This window comes from Coregonus clupeaformis, chromosome 3, assembly GCF_020615455.1.
Source record: "Coregonus clupeaformis isolate EN_2021a chromosome 3, ASM2061545v1, whole genome shotgun sequence".
In the NCBI taxonomy this organism is placed as follows: Eukaryota; Metazoa; Chordata; class Actinopteri; order Salmoniformes; family Salmonidae; genus Coregonus; species Coregonus clupeaformis.
Genome location: NC_059194.1, coordinates 9044897 through 9068669, shown reverse-complemented (window position 1 = coordinate 9068669; position 23773 = coordinate 9044897). Strand labels below are relative to the sequence as shown.

The window sequence follows — 23773 nt, the reverse complement described above, 5'->3', positions numbered from 1 at the left end:
CATTACCTGTATTAACTGCACCTGTTTGAACTCGTTACCTGTATAAAAGACACCTGTCCACACACTCAATCAAACAGACTCCAACCTCTCCACAATGGCCAAGACCAGAGAGCTGTGTAAGGACATCAGGGATAAAATTGTAGACCAGCACAAGGCTGGGATGGGCTACAGGACAATAGGCAAGCAGCTTGGTGAGAAGGCAACAACTGTTGGTGCAATTATTAGAAAATGGAAGAAGTTCAAGATGACGGTCAATCACCCTCGGTCTGGGGCTCCATGCAAGATCTCACCTCGTGGGGCATCAATGATCATAAGGAAGGTGAGGGATCAGCCCAGAACTACACGGCAGGACCTGGTCAATGACCTGAAGAGAGCTGGGACCACAGTCTCAAAGAAAACCATTAGTAACACACTACGCCGTCATGGATTAAAATCCTGCAGCGCACGCAAGGTCCCCCTGCTCAAGCCAGCGCATGTCCAGGCCCGTCTGAAGTTTGCCAATGACCATCTGGATGATCCAAAGGAGGAATGGGAGAAGGTCATGTGGTCTGATGAGACAAAAATAGAGCTTTTTGGTCTAAACTCCACTCGCCGTGTTTGGAGGAAGAAGAAGGATGAGTACAACCCCAAGAACACCATCCCAACCGTGAAGCATGGAGGTGGAAACATCATTCTTTGGGGATGCTTTTCTGCAAAGGGGACAGGACGACTGCACCGTATTGAGGGGAGGATGGATGGGGCCATGTATCGCGAGATCTTGGCCAACAACCTCCTTCCCTCAGTAAGAGCATTGAAGATGGGTCGTGGCTGGGTCTTCCAGCATGACAACGACCCGAAACACACAGCCAGGGCAACTAAGGAGTGGCTCCGTAAGAAGCATCTCAAGGTCCTGGAGTGGCCTAGCCAGTCTCCAGACCTGAACCCAATAGAAAATCTTTGGAGGGAGTCCGTATTGCCCAGCGACAGCCCCGAAACCTGAAGGATCTAGAGAAGGTCTGTATGGAGGAGTGGGCCAAAATCCCTGCTACAGTGTGTGCAAACCTGGTCAAGACCTACAGGAAACGTATGATCTCTGTAATTGCAAACAAAGGTTTCTGTACCAAATATTAAGTTCTGCTTTTCTGATGTATCAAATACTTATGTCATGCAATAAAATGCAAATGAATTACTTAAAAATCATACAATGTGATTTTCTGGATTTTTGTTTTAGATTCCGTCTCTCACAGTTGAAGTGTACATATGATAAAAATGACAGACCTCTACATGCTTTGTAATTAGGAAAACCTGCAAAATTGGCAGTGTATCAAATACTTGTTCTCCCCACTGTATATCACAAACCACTGAGGTGCCTTATTGCTATTATAAATGTAATTAGATCAGTAAAAATAAATGTTTTGTCATACCCGTGGTATACGGTCTGATATACCACAGCTTTCAGCCAATCAGCATTCAGGGCTCGCACCACCCAGTTTATAATTGTAGTTATATTGGCCATATACCACACCCCCTCAGGCCTTATTGCTTAAATAGATCATGGTTAAGACAGTGTCTCAGGTCAGGTGAGCTCACTTTCTGAGATTGTCCTCTAGTCTAGACAAGAGTGGTCCATAAATGTCATATATCTGTGTTAACAATGCCACAAAATCCTTTTAAAATCACCTTCCAATAAAGCGCCACATGGCAAACGCAATGGCTATGCAACCTTGTCCCTGCAAAGCCAGACTTCTCCATTTGAAATGACTGGGCTTCCCTGTTGGGGACTGTTGCCAGAGTTGACGTGATCCCAGCCAGCATTATATATAACCAATGCTGATGATGCAATTAAGGTGAAGTATATAGTCAACCATGAAGAATGTTGTATTAGCTTGACGAATGATGCAATGTAGTGTGCATTCAGTTATGCTACTTAGAGCAAATAGAGAGCAATCCACCCTTCAATTAGGATCCATCATAATGTCGCCTAAAATAAGTCATTCAACTACTAGACTACAGTATGAATTTAGTGAAAGGAGCCTAAGTGTGAGAGCCAGGTGTTGACGGTTGTCTCACGACTCTACTAAAAGTGAAGCTGTTTTACAAATGCCAAAGGGTTCGATTTAGTTTATTCTGGTAAAAGGCAGAAAAAAACTGACAGATAAAAATGGACAGATATGTTGATCTTAACAAGCCATAAATAAACAACCACTATTAACTGACATACATCATACATATCAAGAATCCTTCAAATAGCAAATTAAATTACAAGTAGTCTTTTGAAATTGCCCAATGCCTTCCTTCCTCCTGTCGACTTTCACGCCATGCAACTGAAGAGCAGCCCAAATATAATAAACATGTAAGATCCAATTGGGTAAGACGCTAAATCCAACTGTAGTGAATGGAGAGTGGTTCACTGATAGTTTTTCTCAATGAGTGATGAAATGTCTTTAATAAACATTTGCCATTCTCCTGACGTTTTACTCATAAATGGGTTAAAAACAATATCTTATTCCACAGTCAATACACTTATCAAGACACCAAATTTAAGAGGGATAGGAAACCATTTCTTGACTAGCAGTACATTTTCCTCACTAGAACATAAAAAGACCATAACATAATGTGTTTACAGGATTTTAAAAAAGAACAAACAAAACAAAACAATGCAAAATTAGAGAGAAAAACTAAAATACAGAAGCCAGAACCAGAGGAGTTTGAATAACCATAAATACACAGATCTACAGTATTCTGAAGCTGCCATCATAGCACATTTAATTGTACGGACTATTTACAAGCAACGTCTTCACGACTCATACAAACACAATCCTTAAAGGAACAGTTAACTAAAAATACATGATAAAAACATCATTTCCCACTTACCTAGGCTTCCGTCTATCAACCCAGTTACTTCACAAAACAACGGTAATGAAATCATTCACTTAATTCCTACCGATCATCTTGGTTGTTTTGGTATGTTTATCCTAGCATTGCCACAATTAATACTAATGGGCATGCTAAGAATGCTAACATTCTGAGCTAACCAGATGCTGGTGAAATTAACTAAATAACCCACATATGCACCTAAAACTGGGTCGACCGACAACAGCCTATGCAATTTGAAAATAATATATGAACTATTCCTTTAATAGGCTGGGACATATTTAACATATAAAACAGTTGGAAAACATCACCATAGTTCAAAGGCCTATGGTTTCCTGATGGACACCAACATTAGGCTAACAACCGTTTCTTTAGCAGGGGTGACATTGGTACACGCATTCACTGATGCTCTTAGTAATGGGTTTAAACATTGCACCTTCAATGTTCTTGGGGAAATAAAAGCATAGAGAAAACAAAACAAATCTAACATAACTGTAAGAAATGCAATTACTTATTTCTTCTCTGTTTTCAATGTTTGTACAAAGTTCCAGAGGTCTTTAACCACCTGTATGAGAGAGAGAGAGAGAGAGAGAGAGAGAGAGAGAGAGACTAATTATAATGCATCCAAATGACGTGCTGCATAGCAGAGAGTTATGAGTCTATGACTCACTTTTACTACAGAATGCCTTTAGTGGGCGCCTTGCCTTGCCTTGCCTGGGGAACAATGAATTGAGACGGCATTTAGGGGTACAAGGGGTTGGGTGGGGGCAATAGCACATACCAGAAAGAATGACTAGGAGTCTAACACATCTCAGAGTCTTTGGCTTTGGAACCAAATCGCTTCCACAGATGTTTTCTACACATTGGGATCAAGCCTCCCCCTGACCGCACCTTGCAGTCTATAGAGTTTTCACCTGCACAAACAACTGCTGCTGCTGACAGCACGATCTTAATGGAGGCCTTAACATGTCAGGCTTTGGGATTCATCTCAAAGGGTTCCTCATTAATAAAAAGACAACCTGGTTTGTGACCCTTCATAGCACACACACTCACACAGAATGCCGCCGGAGGGGATGACTGCTGTTTTACGGGCTCCTAACCAACTGGCTATTTTGTGTGTTTTTTCGCATTGTTTGTAATTTATTTTATACATAATGTTGCTGCTACCGTCTCTTATGACCGAAATAAGCTTCTGGATATCAGAACAGCGATTACTCACCTCGAACTGGATGAAGATTGTTTCTTTAATGAGTCCGACGCGAAGGATATACTGCTTTTCCCAGACCAGGCCCAAATCCCCGTGAAGACGTAAATACAGGGGGCGGATATCGGGGTGCCTTGTGAGAATTAATCGGCGAGTGGGTAACCCGCCTCTACCATCCGTTTTATTGGCCAACGCGCAATCACTGGAGAATAAACTGGAGACTATCCTACCTACGGGACATTAAAAACTGTAATATCTTATGTTTCACCGAGTCGTTGCTGAACGACGACACGGATAATATACAGTTGGCTGGGTTTTCCGTGCATCGGCAGGACAGAACAGCTACGTCTGGTAAGACGAGGCGTGGTGGTGTGTCTATTTGTCAATAACAGCTGGCGCACAATGTCTAAAATTAAGGAAGTGTCTAGGTATTGCTGGCATTAAGACCGCACTCAACGAGAAGTATAAGGCCATAAGCAAACAAGAAAATGCTCATCCAGAAGCGGCGCTCATAGTGGCCGGGGACTTTAATGCAGGCAAACTTATATCCGTTTTACCTCATTTCTACCAGCATGTCACATGTGCAACCAGAGAAAAAAAAACTCTAGACCACCTTTACTCCACACACAGAGACGTATACAAAGCTCTCCCTCGCCCTCCATTTGGAAAATCTGACCATAATTATATCCTCCTGATTCCTGCCTACAAGCAAAAACTAAAGCAGGAAGTACCAGTGACTCGCTCAATACGGAAGTGGTCAGATTACGCGGATGCTACGCTACAGGACTGTTTTGCTAGCACAGACTGGAATATGTTCCGGGATTCATCCAATGGCATTGAGGAGTATACCACCTCAGTCACCAGCTTCGTCAATAAGTGCATCGACGACGTCGTCCCCACAGTGATCGTAAGTACATATCCCAACCAGAAGGCATGGATTACAGGCAACATCCGCACCGAGCTAAAGGCTAGAGCTACCGCTTTCAAGGAGCGGGACACTAATCCGGATGCTTATAAGAACTCCTGCTATGCCCTCAGACCAACCATTACAGGCAAAGCGTCAATACAGGACTAAGATTTAATCCTACTACACCGGCTCTGACACTCGTCGGATGTGACAGGGCTTGCAAACTATTACGGACTACAAAGGGAAACCCAGCCGCGAGCTGCCCAGTGACGCAAGCCTACCAGACAAGCTAAATTCCTTTTATGCTCGCTTCGAGGCAAGCCACACTGAAGCATGCATGAGAGCACCAGCTGTTCCAGACAACTGTGTGAACACGCTCTCCGTAGCCAATGTGAGCAAGACCTTTAAACAGGTCAACATTCACAAGGCCACGGGGCCAGACGGATTACCAGGACGTGTACTCAGAGCATGCGCGGAACAACTGGCACGTGTCTTCACTGACATTTCCAACCTCTCCCTGACCGAGTCTGTAATACCTACATGTTTCAAGCAGACCACCATAGTTCCTGTGCCCAAGAAAGCGAAGGTACCTGCCTAAATAACTACCGCCCCGTAGCACTCACGTCGGTAGCCATGAAGTGCTTTGAAAGGCTGGTCATGGCTCACATCCATCAACACCATCATCCGGGAAACCCTAGACCCACTCCAATTCGCATACCGCCCCAACAGATCCACAGATGACGCAATCCCAAATCGCACTCCACACTGCACTTTCCCACCTGGACAAACGGAACACCTACAGTGCCTTGCAAAAGTATTGGCGTTTTTCCTATTTTGTTGCATTACAACCTGTAATTTAAATTGATTTTTATTTGGATTTCATGTAATGGACATACACAAAATAGTCCAAATTGGTGAAATGAAATGAAAAAAATAACTTCGAACAAATAAATAACGGAAAAGTGGTGCGTGCATATGTATTCACCCCCTTTGCTATGAAGCCCCTAAATAAGATCTGGTGCAACCAAATACCTTCATTAGTCACATAATTAGTTAAATAAAGTCCACCTGTGTGCAATCTAAGTGTCACATGAATTGTCACATGATCTCAGTATATATACACCTGTTCTGAAAGGCCCAGAGTCTGCAACACCACTAAGCAATGGGCACCACCAAGCAAGTGGCACCATGAAGACCAAGGAGCTCTCCAAACAGGTCAGGGACAAAGTTGTGGAGAAGTACAGATCAGGGTTGGGTTATAAAAAAATATCCGAAACTTTGAACATCCACGGAGCACCATTAAATCCATTATTAAAAAATGGAAAGAATATGGCACCACAACAAACCTGCCAAGAGAGGTCCGCCCACCAAAACTAACGGACCAGGCAAGGAGGTCATTAATCAGAGAGGCAACAAAGAGACCAAAGATAACCCTGAAGGAGCTGCAAAGCTCCACAGCGGAGATTGGAGTAGGACCACTTTAAGCCGTACACTCCACAGAGCTGGGCTTTACGGAAGAGTGGGCAGAAAAAAGCCATTGCTTAAAGAAAAAAATAAGCAAACACGTTTGGTGTTCGCCAAAAGGCATGTGGGAGACTCCCCAAACATATGGAAGAAGGTACTCTGGTCAGATGAGACTAAATTTGAGCTTTTTGGCCATCAAGGAAAACACTATGTCTGGCACAAACCCAACACCTCTCTCATCACCCACGAGAACACCATCCCCACAGTGAAGCATGATGGTGGCAGCATCATGCTGTGGGGATGTTTTTCATCAGCAGGGACTGGGAAACTGGTCAAAATTGAAGGAATAATGGATGACGCTAAATACAGGGAAATTCTTGAGGGAAGGTTCACCTTCTAGCAGGACAATGACTTATGTATACTGCTAAAGCAACACTTGATTGGTTTAAGGGGAAACATTTAAATGTCTTGGAATGGCCTAGTCAAAGCCCAGACCTTAATCTAATTGAGAATCTGTGGTATGACTTAAAGATTGCTGTACACCAGCGGAACCCATCCAACTTGAAGGAGCTGGAGCAGTTTTGCCTTGAAGAATGGGCAAAAATCCCAGTGGCTAGATGTGCCAAGCTTATAGAGACATACCCCAAGAAACTTGCAGCTGTAATTGATGCTAAAGGTGGCTCTACAAAGTATTGACTTTGGGGGGGGGGTGAATAGTTATGCACGCTCAAGCTTTCTGTTTTTTTGTCTTATTTCTTGTTTGTTTCACAAAAAAAGAATATTTTGCATCTTCAAAGTGGTAGGCATGTTGTGTAAATCAAATGATACAAACCCCCCAAAAATCCATTTTAATTCCAGGTTGTAAGGTAACAAAATAGGAAAAATGCCAAGGGGGTGAACACTTTCGCAAGCCACTGTATGTAAGAATGCTGTTCATTGACTACAGCTCAGCGTTCAACACCATAGTGCCCACTAAGCTCATCACTAAGCTAAGGACCCTGGTACTAAACACCTCCCTCTGCAACTGGATCCTGGACTTCCTGACGGGCTGCCCCCAGGTGGTAAGGGTAGGCAACAACACATCTGCCACACTGATCCTTAACACGGGGGCCCGTGCTTAGTCCCCTCCTGTACTCCCTGTTCACCCACGACCGCGTGGCCAAGCAACACCATCATTAAGTTTGCTGACGACACAACAGTGGTAGGCCTGATCACCGACAACGATGAGACAGCCTATAGGGAGGAGGTCAGAGACCTGGCAGTGTGGTGCCAGGACAACAACCTCTCCCTCAACGTGAGCAAGACAAAGGAGCTGATCGTGGACTACAGGAAAAGGAGGGCCAAACACGCCCCCATTCACATCGACGGGGCTGTAGTGGAGCGGGTCGAGAGTTTCAAGTTTCTTGGTGTCCACATCACCAACAAACTATCATGGTTTAATCACACCAAGACAGTCGTGAAGAAGGCACGACAAGACCTTTTCCCCTTCACGAGACTGAAAAGATTTGGCATGGGTCCCCAGATCCTCAAAAAGTTATAGAGCTGCACCATCGAGAGCATCCTGACCGGTTGCATCACCGCCTGGTATGGCAACTGCTCGGCGTCCGACCGTAAGGCGCTACAGAGGATAGTGCGTACGGCCCAGTACATCACTGGGGCCAAGTTTCCTGCCATCTAGGACCTATATACTAGGTGGTGTCAGAGGAAGGTCCAAAAAGACTCCAGTCACCCAAGTCATGGACTGTTCTCTCTGCTACCGCACAGCAAGCGGTACCGGAGCGCCAAGTCTAGGTCCAAAAGGCTCCTTAACAGCTTCTACCCCCAAGCCATAAGCCTGCTGAACAATTAATCAAATGGCCACCCGGACTATTTACATTGACCCCCCCCCCCTTTGTTTTTACACTGCTGCTACTCGCTTTACCCTTTCCTACATGTACAAATTACCTCGACTAACCTGTACCCCCGCACATTGACTCCGTACCGGTACCCTCTGTATATAGCCTTGCTATTGTTATTTTATTTTATTTACTTTAGTTTACTTAGTAAATATTTTCTTAACTCTATTTCTTGAACTGCATTGTTGGTTAAGGGCTTGTAAGTAAGCATTTCTCTGTAAGGTCTACACCTGTTGTATTAGGCGCATGTGACAAATACAATTTGATTTGATTTGCACACACACTCACACTCTTGCACATACAGTCGTGGTCAAATGTTTTGAGAATGACACAAATATTAATTTTCACAAAGTCTGCTGCCTCAGATTTTATGATGGCAATTTGCATATACTCCAGAATGTTATGAAGAGTGATCAGATGAATTGCAATTAATTGCAAAGTCCCTCTTTGCCATATAAATGAACTTAATCCCCAAAAAACATTTCCACTGCATTTCAGCCCTGCCACAAAAGGACCAGCTGACATCATGTCAGTGATTCTCTCGTTAACACAGGTGAGTGTTGACGAGGACAAGCCTGGAGATCACTATGTCATGCTGATTGAGTTAGAATAACAGACTGGAAGCTTTTAAAAGGAGGGTGGTGCTTGAAATCATTGTCATTCCTCTGTTAACCATGGTTACCTGCAAGGAAACACGTGCCGTCATCATTGCTTTGCACAAAAAGGGCTTCACAGGCAAGGATATTGCTGCTAGTAAGATTGCACCTAAATCAACCATTTATCGGATCATCAAGAACTTCAAGGAGAGAGGTTCAATTGTTGTGAAGAAGGCGTCAGGGCGCCCAAGAAAGTCCAGCAAGCGCCAGGACCGTCTCCTAAAGTTGATTCAGCTGCGGGATCGGGGCACCACCAGTGCAGAGCTTGCTCAGGAATGTCAGCAGGCAGGTGTGAGTGCATCTGCACGCACAGTGAGGCGAAGACTTTTGGAGGATGGCCTGGTGTCAAGAAGGGCAGCAAAGAAGCCACTTCTCTCCAGGAAAAACATAAGGGACAGATATTCTGCAAAAGGTACAGGGATTGGACTGCTGAGGACTGGGGTAAAGTCATTTTCTCTGATGAATCCCCTTTCCGATTGTTTGGGGCATCCGGAAAACACCTTGTCTGGAGAAGACAAGGTGAGCGCTACCATCAGTCCTGTGTCATGCCAACAGTAAAGCATCCAGAGACCATTCATGTGTGGGGTTGCTTCTCAGCCAAGGGAGTGGGCTCACTCACAATTTTGCCTAAGAACACAGCCATGAATAAAGAATGGTACCAACACATCCTCCGAGAGCAACTTCTCCCAACCATTCAAGAACAGTTTGGTGATGAATGATGCCTTTTCCAGCATGATGGAGCACCTTGCCATAAGGCAAAAGTATTAACTAAGTGGCTCGGGGAACAAAACATCAACATTTTGGGTCCATGGCCAGGAAACTCCCCAGACCTTAATCCCATTGAGAACTTGAGGTCAATCCTCAAGAGGCGGGTGGACAAACAAAAACGCACAAATTCTGACAAACTCCAAGCATTGATTATGCAAGAATGGGCTGCCATCAGTCAGGATGTGGCCCAGAAGTTAATTGACAGCATACCAGGGCAGATTGCAGAGGTCTTGAAAAAGAAGGGTCAACACTGCAAATATTGACTCTTTGCATAAACTTAATGTAATTGTCAATAAAAGCCTTTGACACTTATGGAATGCTTGTAATTATACTTCAGTATACCATAGTAACAGCTGACAAAAATATCTAAAAACACTGAAGCAGCAAACTTTGTGAAGACCAATACTTGTGTCATTCTCAAAACTTTTGACCACGACTGCACACACACAATTAACGCACGCACGAACTCCCATTTAAAAAAGTGATTTTTCGTGTTTGACACAAACATTTCAATTCCAATTGTTTCCCAGAAACTAAACTGGGATATAATGGTGATTAGTGAATACCATCTTGGCCCCATGTGGTGAACATAAAAGGAGTATTTTACTTAAATACCCTGTGTAGCTCATTTGGTAGAGCATGGCGCTTGAAATGCCAGGGTTGTGGGTTCGATTCCCACAGGGGGCCAGTATGAAAATAAAATAATGTATGCACTCATACTGACGTAATGCAGGGACTTTATGTACATTTAAGATTGTTTTACTCACGTCGATGCAGAACCTATTTATTTTAATTTTTTAGTCATTTTAGCAGATGCTCTTCTCCAGATTAGCTCTGGATAAGAGCATCTGCTAAAATGACTAAAAAATAAAAATAAATAGGTGCTGCATCGACGTGAGTAAAAACAATCTTAAATGTACATAAAGTCCCTGCATTACGTCAGTATTTCTAAGAACAGGTAGTACTAGAGTCCAGTAGCCCTAAATCCATCTAGAGAAATATTCCTTCACTTAGTCAAAGACCTTGAACATGAGAGACTGGTACCATTCGCATACCTCCAGTCCGTTCATTAGGGCTACAAAAGACACACTTGTGAGAGAACTACGGCAGTAAATCAATGGGGAAGACTTTGCCTCGGCAGGTCTACTCCCATTCTATCCCTTAAGAGACCGCAGACCCAACATTAACATATTTCACTGCACACACTGCAACAAAACTATCTGAAATAACTGGGACAGGGTGGGCAAAACCTTTTTTGTTATATATTTCAATGTTTTAGATGTTTTATTCAACAATTAATGTCAATAGTTATCTAAACTACTGCAATGCTGCTGCTACAAAAATCACTTTTACTATCAAGACAACAAGAATACTTACTTTTCTATCTGACATCCTGAAAGCACTTTTGGCATAGTTTTCAAACTTCTGCTCGGTCTTCGGAAGAGATTTTCCCTGATGGAAAAGAGCCAGTAAATATGTTTAATCTGGGTGAGACATTAAATCAAACTAGAGGGGAAAACAAAGTTATTGCCAATATTACATAACATGTATAGCCTACAATTCTGTATCATTCACACGAGGCAAGTATGAGGTGGGCGTTGTAAAGTTGACGCAGCGCTACGGTATGTGGTCCACATGTGTGGTCAATCCAGTTGGAAGTGACACAACAGGTTACTGTAAGAGAGGAAGACGAAGAGAGAAGCCTATCCCTCTGTATGATGTCATGGCTGGTGGCCATTGGCAAGGTCAGAGGTTATTCGCACACACTCTGGAGGAGGTGCATCATGTGTTCCACTGAGGCTTCGCTGCAGCCCTTTTTAAAAGGCATCAGTGGGGAAAAACAGGACATCCGTTCTCCCTAAATGTGTACTGCTGAATTATCTTCAGAGAACACCTTAGTTGCCAAGACGACTATGGCGTTTATGGCATGTTATGTATGCAAGCATGCAGAGGGAGGGAGGATCACCACTAGTAAAGATAACCCGTAGACTTTTGATTAAAGGCCCAGTGCAGTCAAAATTATGTTATTCCTGTGTTTTGTATAATATTGTACAACAGCTGATGAAACTAACACTGTAAAAGTGTGAAAAAATGTGATCAGTGTTATTTCCTGATAGTTGCTGGTTACACAGGACTTTCTAATCAGCACCTTTTACATTGGTGGAGTTTTGGCTTGCCTGGTGACATCACCAAGCAGTATAAATTAATAGACCAATAACAAAGAGCGTTCTAAACCTCTCTGCCAATAAGAGCTAGTTTTCAGGTTACATATCTCTCCCATTAGGCCCCTCCAATAAGTGCTCACGCAGACCACTCCCTGACAGTCCCAGCAAAATTATTGCTTGAGAAATTGTATTTTTTTGCTAAAAGGCTATTTTGATTTATTTTTGACCATTTTAAATGGGAAAACAATTACACTAAGGTACTTAATTGTTACCCATAAATGATTTGATATTGCAATAAACTGTTGCATTGGGCCTTTAAGACATGGAGAAGCATTTTCTCAAAGCTCTATGTTGGAAGCATGAAAATAACTGTGTGTTACCTCTTTGGCTGTCGACGCAAGCTTGCTCTTGATTTCGGGAACGGTGAGAACATTGGAAGGGCCAGCTCCAGACTTTTCCTTCTGGCTTTTTTCTTTTCCTCCCACTGGTGTCTGCAAGTCAAACAAGATCAACATCATTCACAGTACCATTCAGCCTAACTGAATTTGCCTAACTAACTAGCCTAACTGAAAGGTTGACACTTAGGCTATGTCTAGATGGCCGTCAATAATCACTAGATTCTATATAGGCTAAATAGGTTTTTAGTGTCTTCCTCCACCCTATAAGAAAACCACTGTCCATTGGCCAAAACACTCCAAGTACATCCTGTCAATGTATCTATGAGTGGCATCTAGGCCATTCGCCCATTCCCAACTAAGGAGAGGCATGGTTATTCGAATATCCAAGCGGACGTTAGTATTCAATTACTTGGGAGTGTATACAGTGGGGGAAAAAAGTATTTAGTCAGCCACCAATTGTGCAAGTTCTCCCACTTAAAAAGATGAGAGAGGCCTGTAATTTTCATCATAGGTACACGTCAACTATGACAGACAAATTGAGGAAAAAAAATCATAGAAAATCACATTGTAGGATTTTTAATGAATTTATTTGCAAATTATGGTGGAAAATAAGTATTTGGTCACCTACAAACAAGCAAGATTTCTGGCTCTCACAGACCTGTAACTTCTTCTTTAAGAGGCTCCTCTGTCCTCCACTCGTTTCCTGTATTAATGGCACCTGTTTGAACTTGTTATCAGTATAAAAGACACCTGTCCACAACCTCAAACAGTCACACTCCAAACTCCACTATGGCCAAGACCAAAGAGCTGTCAAAGGACACCAGAAACAAAATTGTAGACCTGCACCAGGCTGGGAAGACTGAATCTGCAATAGGTAAGCAGCTTGGTTTGAAGAAATCAACTGTGGGAGCAATTATTAGGAAATGGAAGACATACAAGACCACTGATAATCTCCCTCAATCTGGGGCTCCACGCAAGATCTCACCCTGTGGGGTCAAAATGATCACAAGAACAGTGAGCAAAAATCCCAGAACCACACGGGGGGACCTAGTGAATGACCTGCAGAGAGCTGGGACCAAAGTAACAAAGCCTACCATCAGTAACACACTACGCCGCCAGGGACTCAAATCCTGCAGTGCCAGACGTGTCCCCCTGCTTAATCCAGTACATGTCCAGGCCCGTCTGAAGTTTGCTAGAGTGCATTGGGAGGATTGGGAGAATGTCATATGGTCAGATGAAACCAAAATATAACTTTTTGGTAAAAACTCAACTCGTCGTGTTTGGAGGACAAAGAATGCTGAGTTGCATCCAAAGAACACCATACCTACTGTGAAGCATGGGGGTGGAAACATCATGCTTTGGGGCAGTTTTTCTGAAAAGGGACCAGGACGACTGATCCGTGTAAAGGAAAGAATGAATGGGGCCATGTATCGTGAGATTTTGAGTGAAAACCTCCTTCCATCAGCAAGGGCATTGAAGATGAAACGTGGCTGGGTCTTTCAGCATGACAATGATCCCAAACACACCGCCCGGGCAACGAAGGAGTGGCTTCGTAAGAAGCATTTCAAGGTCCTGGAGTGGCCTAGCCAGTCTCCAGATCTCAACCCCATAGAAAATCTTTGGAGGGAGTTGAAAGTCCGTGTTGCCCAGCGACAGCCCCAAAACATCACTGCTCTAGAGGAGATCTGCATGGAGGAATGGGCCAAAATACCAGCAACAGTGTGTGAAGACTTACAGAAAACGTTTGACTTGTGTCATTGCCAACAAAGGGTATATAACAAAGTATTGAGAAACTTTTGTTATTGACCAAATACTTATTTTCCACCATAATTTGCAAATAAATTCATAAAAAATCCTACAATGTGATTTTCTGGAGAAAAAAAATCTCATTTTGTCTGTCATAGTTGACGTGTACCTATGATGAAAATTACAGGCCTCTCTCATCTTTTTAAGTGGGAGAACTTGCACAATTGGTGGCTGACTAAATACTTTTTTCCCCCACTGTACATTTTTTAGCTGGAAAAAAATATATAGGCCTATTTTAACAATGAAAAGGCTTTGTCTAAAATGAACTAAAATGATCTATGCCATTGCTACATGGCCTACAAGGATAGAGCATTACAGTCACATGTTTTATAAAACAACAGTTTGATGACAGTTTGTATGAGCGCGCCCATAACAAAGACCCACCGGTAGCCTACACACGTTTCACACCTGTAGCTTGTTGTTACTGTCCAATCACAGCGGCGCTACATGTGTAGCAAGTGAAGTGGGAGATTTCTAATCAATGCGAAATGGAATTTAAATTACGGAATTAATTGGCTAAATGAGAAGGAGTAGGCTACAATGATCAACCAACATGTAGGCTGTTGTTTCATATGAATGGAGTTGTTGTAGACAAGGATGGGGAGTGCAGCAAAATAGCCTCAATTAGTCTTGCTACTTTAGCTAGCCTGTTAAACTCTGACCCCCACTGGTGGCATTTTCTAAACAACGTATAATATTGTATACTATCTTCAAAGTACATTTCAGTCCTACAAACACATGCTTAGTGCTGTTAGAAAGGTACGAACTGTGGGATTCAGATAAATGTATCAGAAACAATGTGACTACTACAGAGCCCGAGATAGAGCAAACCAAAAAAAAAACTGACATTTATAATAAGAGATTTGAAAGTCTAGGTCTGAGATAAAATATGTCACAAATTTCTGTTCCAAAAGGTTTTAAAAAAGACATTAAAAAAAAAGTCTGATCTTTGACGTAATGGTGGCGCAGGGCTTGTGCAACGTCTTACAGGAATGATTTACATATGAGGAGAAAGCTGAAGTCTCTACCTATCCATTGATGTAAATATATCACCTGTCTGGCAGTAAGATTTGAGTTTGATTTCCAAAAAGACAATACCTGTAGCTCCAAATGATATGTGACTTTCTATTTTCTGATGAAAATTTTCTCACCGGGCCCTGTACAGGGCCCAAAACGACCGCTCAGAGTTTAACAGGCTAGCTAGCTAGCTAGCTAACTAACTGGCTACTGTAGCTAGCTAGCTTCCTTACAATGATTTGATGCAGTCAAGACAGGTACTACCAGATGGGATGATAGACAAACTTGTTGCTGCAATAGGTTATCTAACTACTAGCGCGAGTCGGTTTGGCTACTTTCTCTCTCTCTTCCTCCGTGCCACACACATAGGCTGTCACACACCGGCCGCTGCTCCTCTCTCGCCCCTCCCCCACCCTTCTGCTGAAACAAGCAGAGTGCAGTGCACTGGCTCTCTCTCGAGTCACGCAAGCAAGTCTCCATTGAAGTTTAAAAAAAATATATATATATATATATATATATATATGTAAACATCTTTAAAACATGTATTACGACTATCCGGATCTCTGAAAAAATGTCATGATATTATTTGAAAGTGAAATAATTTCAAATGCCCATCCCTATTCCCAACTGTCATCAAGCCATTGGTTGTAGCTAGTGAATTGGCCAGCCCAGGCTGTGCTCTGTGCGCTGGTTCCAGCCCCTATCCTCACCTATTTAGTGTGAGTGAGAAAGGTTCCTCTATTGGGGTGAGAGCAACCAGCTGGAAGGGGATTAAAGCAAAACACACCACATTCTACCCTAATTACACCACCTTTTGACAAATATGGTGGGTACAAATTATCCTTTTATTGCTTCCAAGCAGTCGAGGGCAAGCCCAGACTTTAGCGTTGAGCAACAGAGCTCTGGGGATGGTTGTCTGCCAAGAGGAGCGGAAAAAAGATTTGTTTTTCAGTGGCGGGTTAACTCCCCCAGACTGACACTGTGAAACGGGTCACTATCTCATGAGAAACGCAGCGGCTGCTTGCTCGCGTTTCACGAAAGATTTTTGCGCCATGGCTTAGCGTGAAAAGCTACCAACAAACACTTCTCATTAAGTTTTTTGTACGGGAAGAGAAGTACTATTGAGTAATATTACAAACTCAGAGGCCCTATAGTGGTGAGAGACTTTATCCCCTCATAGCAATTATGTAAGCTGACAACGTTTGATTGTCATCAATGTCATTGGTTTCCTTTTCGTGTGTGTGCGTGCATACAGTGTGTGTGAGCCTCACAGATCTCTGCCAACATAGCATTAACAGGGCTACAGGTGTGTCCAGAGCTGGGCGGACTAGGCCCCAGAGGTCCTCAATTAGGAGTGTGTGAGTGTGACACACTTTGACACGCAACACGCCGTGGCTGCACGTTACACAAGCAGGGAGCCTGTTCCTACATGCAGGCCCGGCTGGAATCCACTGTGATTGCAGGGTTTCATTGACGGCTGGAGCTGTGTTTGAAACTAGGGGAAAGGGACCTTCTTGGAGAGACTTCCTGTCAGGCGACTGAAGAAATAACTAAAAGAAAGAATGCTGTTTATTATGACCATGGAGTAACATTTCTTCTCCAAGTGAACACTTGACACTTGCCTTAAAAAAATGTACCCGCATCCTCACCGTAGTACAGTGCAAATAAATGACCCGCACCCGACCCAAACCCTCCAATCAGGGTTTTGTGAAAAGCATCATATTACCTCTCCAGTTGTGCGCATTAGTGTCTTGACTTTCCAGTGGTAGCCCTTTACACTCGTATGGGTTGAAAATTGTAGATCTGGGCACTGATCAGAATCAGAATCACCTTTAATTTACACATATGCCTAAATTGGAACGCAGTGGCTGTACAGTAACATGCTATACATTACGTCAGAGCTGACTCTGCGCTTCACAGCGGGTTTTTACTAACAGCCGTTCTGAACACGAGCACCGCGCGCGATAAGAAGTTGCCCTCATCATCCCTCCTGCTAATTGGGCAACTTTTGCAAATGTTTTGTTGTCTGAGTGAGGGATATGCTGTAAATTAAGAGGACTCTATGTATTTTGAAATATGAGACGTTGAAGATTATTTATTATAATGTTTTAATGTCATACAAGCAAGTCCAAACGTGCACTTACAGTGCCTTGCAAAAGTATTCATCCCCCTTGGCGTTTTCCTATTTTGTTACATTACAACCTGTAATTTAAATTAATTTGTACTTGGATTTCATGTAATGGACATACACAAAATAGTCCAAATTGGTGAAATGAAATGAAAAAAATAACTTGTTTAAAAAAAAGGTAAAAATAAATAACGGAAAAGTGCGTGCATATGTATTCACTCCCTTTGCTATGAAGCCCCCAAATAGTTCTGGTGCAACCAATTACCTTCAGAAGTCACATAATTACATTTTACATTTACATTTTAGCAGACGCTCTTATCCAGAGCGACTTACATTATTATATATATTTTTTTCCCATACTGGCCCCCCGTGGGAATCGAACCCACAACCCTGGCGTTGCAAACGCCATGCTCTACCAACTGAAAGGCCCCAGAGTCTGCAACACCACTAAGCAAGGGGCACCACCAAGCAAGCGGCACCATGAAGACCAAGGTGCTCTCCAAACACGTCAGGGCCAAAGTTGTGGAGAGGTACAGATCAGGGTTGGGTTATAAAAAAATCCCACGGAGCACCATTAAATCCATTATTGAAAAATTGAAAGAATATGGCACCACAACAAACCTGCAAAGAGAGGGCCGCCCACCAAAACTCACGGACCAGGCAAGGAGGGCATTAATCAGAAAGGCAACAAAGAGACCAAAGATAACCCTGAAGGAGCTGCAAAGCTCCACAGCGGAGATTAGAGTATCTGTCCATAGGACCACTTTAAGCCGTACACTCCACACAGCTGGGCTTTACGGAAGAGTGGCCAGAAAAAAGCCATTGCTTAAAGAAAAAAATAAGCAAACACATTTTGTGTTTGCCAAAAGCCATGTGGGAGACTCCCCAAACATATGGAAGAAGGTACTCTGGTTAGATGAGACTAAAATTGAGCTTTTTGGCCATCAAGGAAAACACTATGTCTAGGCGCAAACCCAACACCTCTCATCACCCCGAGAACACCATCAGCAGGGACTGGGAAACTGGACAGAATTGAAGGAATGATGGATGGCGCTAAATACAGGGAAATTCTTGAGGGAAACCTGTTTCAGTCTTCCAGCAGGACAATGACCCTAAGCATACTGCTAAAGCAACACTCGAGTGGTTTAAGGAGAATGGCCTAGTCAAAGCCCAGACCTCAATCCAATTGAGAATCTGTGGTATGACTTAAAGATTGCTGTACACCAGCGGAACCCATCCAACTTGAAGGAGCTGGAGCAGTTTTGCCTTGAAGAATGGGCAAAAATCCCAGTGGCTAGATGTGCCAAGCTTATAGAGACATAGCACAAGAGACTTGCAGCTGTATTGCTGCAAAAGGTGGCTCTACAAAGTATTGACTTTTGGGGGGGTGAATAGTTATGCACGCTCAAGTTCTGGTTTTTTTGTCTTATTTCTTGTTTGTTTCACAAAAACAATTATTTTGCATTTTCAAAGTGGTAGGCATGTTGTGTAAATCAAATGATACAAACCCCAAAAAAATCAATTTTCATTCCAGGTTGTAAGGCAACAAAATAGGAAAAATGCCAAGGAGGGTGAATACTTTTGCAAGCCACTGTACATTTCCATATCATAAAACTCATGTCATATACAGTGCCTTCGGACAGTATTCAGACCCCTTGACTTTTTCCACATTTTGCTACCTTACAGCCTTATTCTAAAACTGATTAAATTGTTTTTTCCCCCTCATCAATCTACACACAATACCCCATAATGACACAGCAAACACAGGTTTTTTTTTTTTTATGTTTGCTAATTTATTGAACCACCTTTGGCAGCGATTACAGCAGAGTCTTCTTGGGTATGATGCTACCAGCTTGGCACACCTGTATTTGGGGAGTTTCTCCCATTCTTCTATGCAGATCCTCTCAAGCTCTGTCAGGTTGGATGGGGAGCGTTACAGCACAGCTATGTTCGATCGGGTTCAAGTCCGGGCTCTGGCTGGGCTACTCAAGGACATTCAGAGACTTGTCCCGAAGCCACTCCTGCGTTGTCTTGGCTGTGTGCTTAGGGTCACTGTCCTGTTGGAAGGTGAACCTTCACCCCAGTCTGAGGTCCTGAGCGCTCTGGAGCAGGTTTTCATCAAGGATCTCTCTGTACTTTGCTCCATTCATCTTTGCCTTGATCCTGACTAGTCTCCCAGCAGTCCCTGCCACTGAAAAACATCCCCACAGCATGATGCTGCCACCACCATGCTTCACCGTAGGGATGGTGCCAGGTTTCCTCCATTTACATTTACATTTTAGTCATTTAGCAGACGCTCTTATCCAGAGCGACTTACAGTTAGTGAGTGCATACATTATTTTTTTATTTTTCATACTGGCCCCCCGTGGGAATCGAACCCACAACCCTGGCATTGCAAACGCCATGCTCTACCAACTGAGCTACATCCCTGCCGGCCATTCCCTCCCCTACTCTGGACGACACTGGGCCTATTGTGCGCCGCCCCATGGGTCTCACGGTCGCGGCCGGCTACGACAGAGCCTGGATTCGAACCAGGATCTCTAGTGGCACAGCTAGCACTGCGATGCAGTGTCTTAGACCACTGCGCCACTCGGGAGGACGCCTGTCATTCAGGCCACAGAGTTCAATCTTGGTTTCATCAGATCAGAGAGTATTGTTTCTCATGGTCTGAGAGTCTATAGGTGCCTTTTGGAAAACTCCTAGCGGGCTGTCATGTGCCTTTTACTGAGGAGCGGCTTCTGTCTGGCCACTCTATCGTAAAGGCCTGATTGGTGGAGTGCTGCAGAGATGGCTGTCCTTCTGGAAGGTTCTTCCATCTCCACAGAGGAACTCTAGAGCTCTGTCAGAGTGACCATCAGGTCCTTGGTCACCTCCCTGACCAAGGCCCTTCTCCCCCGATTACTCAATTTGGCCGGGCGGCCAGCTCTAGGAACTGTCTTGGTGGTTCCAAACAGCTTCCATTTAAGAATAATGGAGGCCACTGAGTTCTTGGGGACCTTCAATGCTGCAGAAATGTTTTGGTACCCTTCCCCAGATCTATAACTCGACACAATCCTGTCTCGGAGCTCTACGGTCAATTCCTTAGACCTCATGGCTTGGTTTTTGCTGTGACATGCACTGTCAACTGTGGGACCTTATATAGACATGTCTAATCAATTGAATTTACCACAGGTGGACTCCAATCAAGTTGTAGAAACATCTCACGGATGATCAATGGAAACAGCATGCACATGAGCTCAATTTCGAGTCTCATAGCAAAGGATTTTATTTATTTAATCAATTTTAGAATAAGGCTGTAACGTAACAAAATGTGGAAAAAGTTCAGGGGTCTGAATACTTTCCGAAGGCACTGTACTGTGTCAACGTTTATGATCACTATTTTTGATGTACAGTTACAAGATGACATGGCGTCATACCCTGGGTTGTTCTGAATAGAATGAGCCTCTGTTTGTCTATGTTGCATCTACTCCACATTTTCCAGGAATATTCTTATGTTACTGAATGTATCCAGAGTATTTTCAGATTTCGTTATCAACAAATGTGGCGATAAGTACAGTAAATGTAAAATTCATATAAAATCAACAGTGTAATGTTTGGATTCAGTCTTGTCAGGTGAACTGCTGTGTCCTCAACTTTAATCTCCAAGCGTTTCCCTTTCGATTGCTACGATGGTCATGCATATGCTTTTCATATTTTTTCTATAAGAAACATTTAGATTTAGCCCTATCCATATAGGCCAATTCAAACGAGTGTAAAGGGTTAATGAGTACATTTACATGGACACTAATAATTAAAACTGATTATGGCAGTAGGCCGAGCATGGCAATAGTCATGTAAACGCCTTACTCTGATTATCTTAAATCAGTCATAATCAAAGTAAGCATACACTGATTAAAACACCTGGTTTTCTGATCAATCTTTCTAATGATTAGGACATCTAAACAGCTTCATCGACGTTCCCGCGGTGTATTTGATCTGCACATGTGCCAGCACTGGTAGCGCGAGCCTTCCCCTCTTATGCGCGAGTGAAGTGAGTTCAGAAAAACTGAAAGAATGCATCTTAGAAAGAGTTTTCACATACAAACTCTATATGTCAGAACTCAGAATCAAAAAGGTTTGGCAAAAATAACATGGTCACTGTGGTAGAATGTTTTATTTTAATTGCCAATTTTCTGCATTTAACAAAAGTCCCATCAGTAGACTGATTTCAGATTTTTCATGTAAAAAGGATTATTAGGGAAATCGTTCTTCTTGCAAAGCATGTAAACATTTTAAACAAACTACTATATCAACCGTGCTCAATGATGGTACATGATGTCAAAAGGTTTTGAAAAGATCTTTGCTGTTTTTAATATTAGATATAAACATACAATAACTGATGTGAAGATAGCAGCTAAAGAGGTGATGGGAGCAAATGAGGATAGTATATTCAAAGTTAACACATTCAAATGGCATGTCACTCAGAATCACCACGGCAACATCAGCCCGTGTGCGTCCACAACAAGCATGTGGATCCGCACAGTGAGAATTCAAACCATTGTATTTGAAACATATTGAAAGTAATGTGTAAACTCTGATCATTACCCGAAATAATAACAGAGATACAGTATCTTGATTATGGGATGGACAAAGGAACCTATTTTTTGGCAACTACGCCTCTGTACAAAAGTAGACAAGGGTTTAAGAAGTAGATTGAGCCGAACGGTTAAAAAACAAGGCCATGATTCTTTTTTTCTTCCCTTTGGAGAATGCAATAATCTTCTCTTTCCTCCGCAGAAATCGGCATTCATCGCACAGATCAAAGGTATCAAATGAGAGGACAATAACGCACACATACACACACACACACACGTACACACACACACACACACACCTCCAACTCTGAAAAACACACATGCCACTGGCTTCTGGCCAAGAAAAGCCCAGCGTATTTATTATTTGGGGGCGGCTCTCCACTTCCAAAGGACAGCTGTGGACCTGAAACAGCTGATAAACAGAGCATGCTGTTTAATCTCCGCCAGACACTGATTACAGATGGGGCATGTGACTTAATCACTTGCACGCTAGTATTTCATGTAATCGCTCGTCTCCGATTCAAACACATAGTCATGATGACACTTCTGCCGGCTAAGTCTGAGTGAGGTAGTAATTGTCCCTTTGGTGTCTTGTAGGAGGGCTTTGGGGCCCAGGTAAGGAGACAAAAGACAGTTTGTTGAGAAACTTCCACTCCCAAGACTAGGACTAAAAAAAGTGTTTATTTATCTCAACTTTATTCAAACAGTACAATGCAGAACGATTGAAAAATCAGGACAATTTGAGATGTGATTAAAATAATTGTGAACAGGTAGGCAAGACACAGATGCAAATTGAACTGGGTGTCCGTCAGTCGCCAAAAGTGAGGATTTACGAGGAGAATCTCAGGCAGAGCATTTTACAGCTTTATGACCATGGTGTATGCTTGGAGGCATCATCACAGAGCAGGCAGCCTGCTTCCACTTCCATCAATCAAAAAGCACTAACACACCATAGACGACTCAACTTCAGACCAACAAACTCGAATGACAGTCACATCGACCAATTTCCCCCGCACCAAAAAGTGTAGACAACGGGACAAAGAGTTTAGAAATATGGTGAGAAAGGTACTGGCAAAGGATCTGACGAGCCACCCTAATGACCATTCACAAGCACTAAGAAAACGCCTGCTTCCTCCAACTTCAGGAGCATCTGGGAGCAACCTGCCTGCTGCCCCTGACATCAAACACTCATAATGAGAGCAATTGGGAGAAGGTGTGTCCAGGAAGCGAGGGGTGTGAGGAGGCTGTGGAGAGGGGTGGCTGAGGGAGTGGGGGGTAGGTAGGGTGGGACTGGGGGGTTAAACTGGCAGGAGGCCAGGGTTTTCCCTAAGCCTAGTTAGTTTCCATAAATTAACTGGGCTTCGTTTCATTTAAAAGATTCAATTCGCTTGTCAGAAAAGTCTGTGTAGCCTTTTCCCGCTAGAATGAACGAAATGCATCTTCTAGTGATCTATTGATAGGACAGGCGCCTATCAGTCACAAAGCAAGCAATGACAGGGAAACACTGTTGGTTTGTCAGTCCTGCCTCTCGCTACTGGTGTTATTTTTGTGCGCTGTGGTTGCAGTCTAATTTCTTTTTACGGACGAGGGAGAGCATGATGCTTCTTCATCGTCTCCTGTAATGTAAATGTGTACGATGAGTTGAAATCCACTTCATTATTGTTTTGGGAAACATTCATTTATTTTCTTTCCCGTTTCATATAGCCAGCCATGGAGTCGGGGTGCATAGGCTATTTACTGCGCTTTGATTGATGACCGAACAGCAAGTGTTGACTAGTTTATAAAAGGCGTCGAACTGACTGAATAAAGTAAATCTCCTATGTCCCTTTGCTATTCATAAATCATACAACGTAGTTATATGTCCATGGCATCTCATCAGGACAGTAAACCAAAGATCTTGTTTGTATTTTCCTAGGATTCGAAGCCCATGTCAAGACT

General features: G+C 43.2%; 1 protein-coding gene across 1 annotated transcript in view; it reads right to left on the bottom strand.

Annotated features, from left to right (window-relative positions):
• Positions 1–2085: 2085 nt before the first annotated feature.
• Positions 2086–23773, bottom strand: part of LOC121541726 (nucleophosmin) — a 33885-nt gene continuing 12197 nt past the window's right edge. Inside the window, exons 9-11 of the mRNA XM_041850986.1 lie at positions 12293–12403; positions 11125–11199; positions 2086–3418 (exon numbers count right to left, since the gene is read on the bottom strand). Coding sequence (XP_041706920.1) covers positions 3365–3418; positions 11125–11199; positions 12293–12403 — 240 coding nt within the window. The 3' untranslated portion in view covers positions 2086–3364. The remainder of the gene's footprint in view (positions 3419–11124; positions 11200–12292; positions 12404–23773) is intronic.